The 10394-nt window shown below is 40.1% G+C and overlaps 1 protein-coding gene across 1 annotated transcript; it reads right to left on the bottom strand.

Moving 5' to 3' along the window:
- Positions 1-2553: 2553 nt before the first annotated feature.
- Positions 2554-6881, bottom strand: LOC131888908 (uncharacterized). The gene is made up of 5 exons (XM_059237855.1): positions 6733-6881; positions 6219-6581; positions 5598-5737; positions 3890-5329; positions 2554-2742 (listed from the first exon to the last, which is right to left on the bottom strand). Exons 1-5 carry the CDS (start codon positions 6733-6735, stop codon positions 2613-2615), a joined length of 2076 nt encoding a protein of 691 aa, XP_059093838.1. The 5' UTR covers positions 6736-6881; the 3' UTR covers positions 2554-2612.
- Positions 6882-10394: the final 3513 nt, after the last annotated feature.

The following is a 10394-nucleotide window of genomic DNA, read 5'->3' as shown; positions in this document are numbered from 1 at the left end:
CAATTTCGTTTTCTTATCGTCGATTCTTCAAAAAAAGAAAAGCAAAATCGATTTTCCTACGTAAAGAATCATGGCAGCTGAGTGATCTAATGTACCCAATAGAGGCACGACATGGTTCCCCAGACGGCGTGGGTTCGAATCCCGCCTTCGGTGAAAACCTTTGCCCGTAAAAGGGGTATATTTGAACGTACATTGTCTGATTTCTAAAACAGACAACACAAAAGTTAAGATCTTAGAAGAACTAGCCGTTGAGAGAGAGATTTTATTCATCTCTATAACAGAAACCTGGCTTCGGCCAGGGGACTTAGATGAAGAACTAACCAAAGTTTGTTTCAACTTAGTTCGTTGTGGTAGGATACGCCCTGATAACCCCATTTTCCCATATAGGGGTGTATGTCGATATGTTAGGAACGATTTGCAAATTAGTCGTGAACAAATGTCAAATGGAGAAGTAGAGGTCTTGTTTGTCATATCCGAAGGCTTGATCTGTCTGTTGTAACAATGTATAGACCCCCTTCTTGTTCAGTAAGCTCTTTTATGTCAGCTCTCCAATTCACCGGAAATGAGTTGGATCAGGCAGTTTGCCCGAGAGATTTTTTGTTGGGGACTTTAATTTTCCGGCTAGCGTTGTAGAGTGGGAGGCTAGTCCAGATGGGTATATTCCCATTTCGAAATCGACATCTGAGTCGTTTGAAAAGCTGGAAGAATTTGCGATCTTGCGCAATTTCTCCCAGCATGTTATTGTAGCCATCAGAGCGAATTACGTTCTGGACTTGGTCTTTTCCAATGACCCTGACCTAATCCAGTATGTCCATGTGTCACCTAGTAATCTGTCAGATCATCATGCTCTTGAGATAGGGTCGACCAAAGCTCAAAAGCCGGCGTGCTTTAGAGTAAAACCGGTCAAAAAGATCGTTCTGGCTAAGTTCAAGTTCAAAGATGAACATTGGCCGTTGATTATAGAAAAATTTGAGGACCTGGAAATGGTTTCAATTCTGAAACAGGAATTGTCCGTAGATGCAGCCATTGATAAATTAGCTTCAGTTTTTAAGGAAGTTTGCTCCAGTCTAGCAATCTCTGAATGTGTTCCCAAAGGTGGTACACGGACGAAAATTCCAAAATTTAGAGAGGCTTTGTCAAAAAGAGTGGTAAACTGGCTAAAAGGCTGAAGAGCACTTCGAATCCTGAAATTATGGGTAGTCTCCAAAAAAAGTTGGACGTAGTTCGGGGTAAGATTAAGGCCTCCAACGATTATGACCAGTTACAAACTGAGAGTAAGGTGTTTCAGGAGGTCAGGTCGAATCCGAAGGCTTTTTTCTCTTATGCGAACTCTAAGAGAAAAATGCAAAACCCTATTGGGACTTTTGAGGTTGATGGGGAAGCCATTAGCAATGTAGAGACTATGGCTAACATGCTTGGAGATCAGTTCTCCAGTGTGTTTTCAACCCCACTGAGTTCAGAAGCAACAGCTCATTGCTTTGAAGATGAGTCTGTTGAAATTGACAAGGTTAGTCAAGTTGAGCATTTAGATGATCTTGTAATCACAGAACAAGATGTTTTAGCGGCCATTAGGGACTTGAGGCTTTCAAGTTCTCCTGGTCCTGATGGTGTGACATTTCAGTTTCTGATGAGATGCTCACTGGTTCTTGCTCCTGTTTTCTCGTACTTGATGCGTTGCATCTTGGATCAGGGCAAGTTTCCATCTTCACTAAAGTTAGCTCACGTTGATCCAACTTTTAATAGGGAAGATAAGTCGCTCCCCAGTAACTATAGGCCGATTTCTCTCACTTAGAATATTGCAAAGGTGTTTGAGAATATCATGAAGTTCAAACTTGTTGAATTTCCTGAGGTCAATGAAGTCCTTCCTCCTAGCTAGCACGGGCTCCGAGCACATTTTAGCACGGTTACCCAACTGATTGAGCATTTAGAGCAGGTCATTGAGGGACTGGAAAGGTACGCGTCAGTTGATGTTGTCTATCTTGATTTTGCCAAGGCCTTTGATAAAGTAGATCATGGCCTTTCGTTGAATAGACTTCATTAGATTGAGATCAAGGGCAAGGTTCTCAATTGGATAAGAAGCTTCATTCATGATAGGAAGCAAATTGTTTAGGTTGAGGGATCCCTAAGTGACATACTTGATGTAAAGTCAGGTGTTCCCCAGGGCTCCATTTCAGGGCCCCTCCTTTTTATAATATTCGTTGCCCCGCTTCAAAAGCTTAGTATCACTGCCAGTCTCTCTTCTTATGCTGACGATACAAAGTTAGTTTCTGGTAGGAATGGCCAAGATTCCACTAGCCTTGCAAAGGACCTAGAAATAATCTATTCTTGGGTTATTGAGAGTAATATGGCCCTGAACAGAATGAAAATCCGCTCAATGACCTTCAGGTCAACTCCTTTAAATACTCCACTCGTAGATAATGGAGGTAAAGATATTGAGCAGGTCTCATCTATGAAAGATTTAGGTGTAGTCCTCCAAAATAATGGAATGTTCGATGAGCATATCCAGTTGAACTTTTCAAATGTGTGGTTGGACAAATATACAATGTCATCAAGTAAAGAGTTCCCTGTTTATTAGTGATTTATCAATGTTTACAGCATGGTAAATGTTGCAATTAGTCTGTAGTCCAATCCATTTTTTGGGAATAAACGTGGTGAAATTCCGTTATTTCTGTAGCTGACCGATCGGCCACAGACCTTAACCCTGTTGATTGGATGGATTGATGAGCACCAGAAAATCCGTAACTAGAAGAGATGAGAAGAAAACGATTGATATTGGTCAATTCAAGTTTAATGTGCCACTAATGATTTGGCTGCCATTAAAACTCTATCTCCTCCGTTTGGAGCATTCTATGCAAGTGTTACAAGGCAGTTTCACAAGTAACCTGAGTGTCGCTGATTTTGTTCAAATTCGGCTGAGTGTGCCTTAACAAAAAAGGAGGCTCTTATTATACAAAGAGTTATGTCAGTGGTATTTTCAAGAATTTATTTCTTAATAAATTGAACCACGCGTCGGAAATTGTTCTTTTTCCATCAAGCACTATTCAACAACTCTAACCTCGCATGTACAAATGAAAAAAAGCGAGATATTGAAATATTATATTTCAAAATGATGAATCTTTGAAGTCAATGTTTCGCAACCATGTTTTGTCACAGATAAAGAAATAGTGCTCATGCAATTGCAAGCGCTAACGTTTCGGCAAATTAAAATTTGCACCTAAATACAATTTCAAAATGTGATTGTTACATTTACGACTCGCTTTCCAGCCATCAAAACCAATTATTGCCTTATTCAAGCACAACGAGCGCAGGCTTCCATTAACCAAGGAAACCTGTAACAGTATTGCAGCTCCTCAAAAGTTACAAGAGATGCTACCATTCGGTATGGAAAGTAATTTGAAAGAAAAGCATATCGCTTTTATGAAACAATTTTGAGCTATTGTATTTTAAATGAAAATGTGGAAAGTTTCTAACTTAGGTAGTAAAAAGTTTCTAATTTAGGTAGTAAAAAGTTTAGAGTTTTAGGAATAGGTAACTATTAATCTAACAAAGGGTGTGCAGTTTGGCCTCAAATGAAAGCGCACTCCTGCCTGTATCCATTTATGCATCCGTCAAAGAGCTGCGACAAAAAGTAAGTTCGGCCTAGCTCCGCTGATGTTCACTCCACTAGTTAAAAGTCTCTCTGTATTAACTAGACAGCATTCGATTTTTGGACTTAGGGAAAAGATGACGTGTTGGAAAACAGATTTACAGTTGATTTGCTTCATCAGAAGTAGCGGCAAAAAGTGCGAGAAATTCGAAACGAACTAGAGCTACGAACAGTTCCTTCGTATGACTATGGCTCTGCATGACTAAAGCCCTGAAAGTTTCTATGAATTTGAATTGTACCTACCTGTTTTGTGTTACAGACGAGTTTGATGACTCTCTGTCGACCTCAGCAAAGCAATCATCATGTGAGTTAAAGATCCGAATCACAACGTTCCATTTTTCGGGTGAAATGGAAGATTGTAGGGTCGGAGAGTCATGCCACAATTGGAGGACGTCCGATCGTTGAACCGTTCGCTCCAGGTGAGTGCGCAGCCTTGTATCTTCCAGAATAGCATCCTTGATATTGATGCGTTCTTCTTCAGTGAAAATAGAGCTGCCTGAGTCATCACCCACATGTTGAAAACTGTCGTTGTTCTCAATAATGCGAATGAGAACATCAAAGTTACTGAGTTTAGGCCGATCCGTGGAATAGGTGGAAGCTGCCGTTCGGACGATGTTTGGGCTTATCATAGATTCGATGGCACCCTCGGTGTGGCTCATATGGCGGGTTTCTTCCATGTCGTGCATTTGTCGACTTTCGAAACTCCAAGAGCTGTCCATTCTTTGTTCCTCCAAGACGTGTTGTTGTTGTTGCTGTTGTCGATGTTGTTGTTGTCGTTGACCTTGCCTATCTTGGCGTGAGAGGTGTTGGTGCTGATGACCAACTCTATCGTAAAAGTTTTTCTCGTCCTTGGAATACGCACCCTGGTCGGGTCCAGCACTCATTTGTTCCCGAGTCCTACTTGTGTCAGTTACTCCCAGAACTGAAAAGCTCTTGATCTCTCTGGATTCTAATTCCAAATCTTGGTCACTGAATGCCTCTGTTCCAGCCCTTGAGTACTCCGACAAGGATTCGACTTCAGATTGGTCTGTGATTTGAGCGTTGCTGACATTGATCCTGGCGTGTACCGGTGGTGGTCCTGCATGTTGCTTTTGGCGTCGAATGTGCTCTAACCGTTCACGTGTGTTTGTCTCAGTCCGTTCAAGAATGGTGGTCAGATATTGCTCTTGAGCTTGAAGCATTGTGTCTGCATCAGAGCTCACAACCGATGGAGTGGGAGTGAATGCTCCCACGTCAACATTGTTAACCGCCAACCTGATATCAAAGGTGGGTGCCGGGGGATCATGCAACTTACTCTGAACACGGCCTTCGGACAAAATACACATCTTATCCGAATATGCACTAGTATATTCATCTTCCGTCAGAATACTGTTGATGTCAGAATGAATTTCTGTGTTCACAGATTCTGCCACCTCCTCGCTTCCAGATTCGTCCAAAGCATGCGCCCGAGGAATCTTGAGGCCACTGAAGAGTGACACAGGTTCTGATATTTTTGTCACATCGGAGCCCAAGGAACTGGCGGGTTTTCGTCGCACGACCTTTATGTTCCTCTTCTTCAAACAATAATATGAGCAGCCTATTCCCAATAGCATGAGAGCGAGAAAAATGATGGCGCAAATAATAAGCAAGATTTCAAACTCTCGAAGGGGCTTGAGCGTAGGTGTGGCTTCCGGAGGAGGCAGTCTGGAACAAGTTTGGGATTGATTTGAACCAAAGTTGACCAAATAAATGTAACTTGTTTGAACCAAAAAAAGGTATGCTCGCCAATCCATGACTACTGTAAGTGGCAAGAGTCAAAGATATTGACGGCTGGCAAAAGACCAGGTCCAAAAAGACCAATGAATTAAAATCCAAGAAAGAGCTTACTGACAAGAAACAGAATCCCCCCTAAAGGTGACCGAGTATAAAAGGCACGGGGAAATGAAGCTTTTTTCTATTAGAGAGTACTTACAGCAACGGAACTGGTACGATTGGAGCGGGTGCAATCGGAGGAGGGTACCTGCACACCAATGTTATGACTTCATCACCGTCGATTTCAAGATCCGGATGAAACCGTACTACAATGTTATTCGTAAATACCCTGGCTGGTTTCTGCAAATTTTCAATTTAGCAAATAAAGTTGCGAATGTACGTAGAGTGTGGCCAGAAATAAGGGCAATTTGACCATTAATGTTGAAAAACTAATCGATCAATGATCAAAATCAAAAACTTCCGCAAAAGTAGTATGTCAAGGTTCTCTAAAAACAAATTTTACTGATCTACCACAATCAAAGAGAGAGGAGCAAATCTTGTGAAGCCACCATACGTCTCTTCCGGGCAAGAAAAGTTTGACAATCATGGCAAGTGAGTTTAGCATGATGGAGTTCGTGGAGTTTAGAGGCTCTTGTGCTCGCAAAAGGAAACCATATCGAGTGACATGTTCCGAAGCTTTGCTTTGGTTGTTTGCTTGAATATTTTGCACTATGAAATTGGCCTTGCTGCCATACCGTGCTGCATCTTCAAATGCCAAATTCGTTCACCGTCATTTTTTCCGGCCACACTGAAGGCACTCGTCATCGAAGTTTGCAAATACCTGCAGGGTTCCACAGCCTTTCAGAGGAAGTTCAATTGTTTCCAATAATTTTCCTTCGCCATGAATTTTACACGGACTGTTGCGATCGAAATCAGGATAAACGATGCCGTAGAACTCCTTCTCGAAGGTGAGATCAATCTTCATAAATCCTGAGGCACAGTTTAAGTGAGCATTGGTCCGATTTAGCTTGATGGCAGCTGAGAGCACATCCAGTTCAGTGACTGTTCCGTTTAAGGTGCCGAATGTGGGAAGTCCAAAGCTCGAATTGTATGGAATGGAAATAGCTTGGTCCTGATAATTTGTGGCACACTCCACTTTATGTGCCGATAGAGTGGCAATTCCGAGTAAAAGGGCTCCCAGCATCTGGCAAAATGTAAGGGTGTTAAAAGAAGGCGCTATCAAAAAATCATGAGGAATTAAGTGACGTAATAAAAAACGCTACATCAAGAAGTGTCTTTTCCTTTAACACATAAGATCCAAAAGCACTATAGCATGGTAATGAATAAACACTCACCATTTCTGCAACACACTAGACTACCTCAAACTGTGGCTTGCTTTTGAAGCAACCATCGCCACAAGACAGCACACTTCAAACTAAAGTCAAGGTTATTCTCTTCACCTGTGTGGTGATCAGTGAATGGTTACTACACCACTACCGTGGTGTGAGCGGTATCTACGTATGTACGGTAGCAGGCAGTCAAACAAGCATCTTTTGGCAGAGATTGGTGCTCACAACGACTGTTGAGGAAGCACCCAAATAGGTATCCACCTACATGTCAAAGATACAGACACCAACTTGGTGAAATAAAGCATCGTCTCGGAAACCCTATTTCTTATTTCACATACATGTTGGAAATTGAAAGAGATGAAGAAACCCCTGCAAAGCTTAAGGTTATATTTATATCATACATACCAATATGGCATCTTATGGTGCTTATAAAGTTGCTCGTTCAATCGATAAAAAATATTTCTCCTTTTGAAGTGGAGCGGAAAACGAACAGCTGACTGACCTGTTTGAATAGAGTGAAATGTTCAGGAGCTTGTTGACTGAAATATTGATACCTATGATCAAATATCCCATATTTTCATATCAATACACAAAAAACATAGTTTTTTAAAACTTTTGTGTTTGTAACATTGATTTGTATCTAGTCCAAACAGGATTCGAGCCCATTTAATCACGGGCACCCAATTGATGTAACAAATGCACGTGTTTGAGGGGCTGGAGAGTCACTCATGAGTAATAACGCATTAGTCATTTGAAGCGGTCTATCTTGACTTTGACAAGGCCTTTGACAAGGTGGATCTAGGGCTCTTAATTGATAGGCTCGACGAGATAGGAATCTAAGCCAATCTTCTCAAGTGGTTAAGCAGTTTCTTTCGTAGAGGAAGCATTTGGTAAAGGGTCGAAGGATCACAAAGCGTAGTCATGAGCCAAAGTATTCACTACGTAACATGAAAACGGGAGGTCATTCTCCACAATAGGGCATGTCAAGTGAATGAAAATTAAGGAAAAATATGGTCTGGCACCCTGATTTTGGGCATTTGTGGAGGGAGAACTAAGACAAACATCACAGTCAAATCGCACCATCCGCCCATTGAATTTTCAATGATCGAGTGATTTTGAGTGAGTTGTGTTACAAGACCCAACAAGATTAACATGTTTGGCGTAATTCGGTGAACTCTTTATCAACTTGGCTCAATACCCTAATACTAGCTGCTATGGAATAAATGTCAAAATTCAATGCATGCACAATGCAGTTTGGCCAGGCATGTTGACGTTGATTTTACTCCATGGAATAACGTCAGTTGTTCATGAAAGCGTTCACTTGACAAGCCCTATAGATCAGTTTTACCAATTGGACTGACGGACTCAAAATAAGAAACGAAGAAATCAGTCTTTTGTCCAGAAAAGCCATTGAAGGGGCAATGTTTAGATATTTTTATCTTAATTCGTGCAATACATATTCGTATTCGTTACATTCAATCATCAGTTTATTGCAAAACATTCTTGTCTAACAACCCTTCATGATTGTTTCTTAGAATTTAGAACCAATGTTTTACTATGCTAAACTTGAGCAACATATGACGCAGGAATGCTTTAAAAAAGTACTTAAAATGAAATATACAACACTTACCTTTGTTCCCTTGCGAAGTTCAAGGTTGCAGCACTTCCTGTTGCTTTTGTTTTACCAAACAAGCCATTATTAGAGTAAAAAAGGCCAAAAGATAATTTAAACAGAAAATGGGAAACTTCATACTTAAAAATACGACATATATTTTTGACAAATTCCATGTCAGGATCCCAGTGGCTTACATGTCTTCAGGAAAAAAATTTGATGAAACTTCAAACCTTACGCAAATGCGTGTGTGCATGGTCTAGTTCACCATCAACTTTTCTTATATTTCGCACTGCTATTCGATTTCAGGTTGCTAAAATTGAAAACGAAATTAAAGTAAAAACCACGAACTGTCATTTGAAATTTACAAACTCCATGTTTCCAACGGTGGAGTTTACCGTTGTCAAATCTGAACTTGAATATTGGTTTACTCCATGTCCCAGATACTTCAGCAAAGCTATGATATTGGGTATTGTTTGAGACTTGAAATGAGTAAATTCCATTATATAACCTTATACTTTCAGTGATTAGAACCACAATCAATAACTTTCAACAACTGCCATAACCATCAAGCTACGATAATCATGACTTAACCATGATGTGATTCAGTACTTGAACCAATTTTTGAACAAATCTTCACAAAAGTGTACAGATTAACGATCCACCTTAAACTTCACATATTTGCTGTCAAATCAAATTGATGTAGTGTTTAGGGATTATGCTCTAGAGTCTCAAGCATTCAATGGAATACCGGTCCAATGCAGGATTCAAAAGGCATTGTGCAAGCTTGAGGCTCTCCGAGACATTGACAGTGACGCCGAAATGGATCTATGCAAGAATTGCCAAAAAATATTTTGCTGTCCCTTACATTTAGACACGTGCTGCTAGATTACTTAACATTTTTCTGCGGTATGGGGAAAACTGAATACAATTTGCATTTACGTTTTGAAACATTCAAACATTTGTAATATTTGATTTTGGAAAAACAGAATTGATTGATTTACAAATTATTTATCTATAGAATCAAGGGTGGTTGGTCTTGCCTATCTTTTCATATCTATGTAGTGTTGGTGTAAAAACTAAGACATAATGTCGGGACAAATTCTGGCGTGGGAAAATTGAATACAGCATATTTTTCGGATATGGCATGTTTTGTGGCATACTCTGAGAAGTGGTGTAGTGGTTAGCGCAGTTTTCTAAATTGAGAGAAGTGCCTGGTTCTAATCTCCTCCCCCGTTTTTCTCGAAAGGGAACTTTTCGACACCAACCACATTGTCCACCCACAGGTTGCTGTGCTCTGTAACAAAATCATTCAAAATTCACACATATTTTGATCAACTAATCCGTGGTTACACTTTACCGTTTTGCCTTTGGCTCCCTGCATACGTTAGATGTCAAATAACATCTAACATAATAATTTCGTAAATTAGTGTATTTCTAAAGAAACTATGTATACTCCTTATTGATATTTTTTGTCACTTTTGCTTGCTGCTAGTTTTTGCACTTTCCTAATTTTGATTAAATAGATGGAAACAAAACCATTTGATGTGACCATGTAATCCTATTTAACTCAGTAGCGACCCAACAGGGCATTTTCTAATTTCTATTCAAGTAGTTATTAACCGTGTTCCTAGTTACCAAGGCAGTAGTTACGAAAATACTAGCAACAGAATTGCGGTAATTCATTCCTTTTTTCGAGAGGAACTGCGATCCCATTGTAAACCCCAATTTTCCCCTTTTGACTTGTCTATGTGATTTTCAATATTAGAACTCGCGTGTTTATCAATTTGCACTTGTTTTTACCTCAATGCACTCTCTTATGATAATTGTCTGTAAAATGTGATTGAATAAACTGCAAATTTATTCTTGGCGTCGTCGTAAGCCAAAAAATCTTGCCGGGCTCGAAGGATTACGTCATGAAAATGGGAAAAAATCCTGTTGAGACTAGTAAAATAGTGGTTCTAAATTCTAAGAAACAATCATGAAGGGTTGTTAGACAAGAATGTTTTGCAATAAACTGATGATTGTATGTAACGAATACGAATATATATTGCAC

This window comes from Tigriopus californicus, chromosome 10 (assembly GCF_007210705.1).
Source record: "Tigriopus californicus strain San Diego chromosome 10, Tcal_SD_v2.1, whole genome shotgun sequence".
In the NCBI taxonomy this organism is placed as follows: Eukaryota; Metazoa; Arthropoda; class Copepoda; order Harpacticoida; family Harpacticidae; genus Tigriopus; species Tigriopus californicus.
The sequence above is the reverse complement of the archived record's forward strand: the minus strand, read 5'-3'. Positions and strand labels throughout refer to the sequence as shown.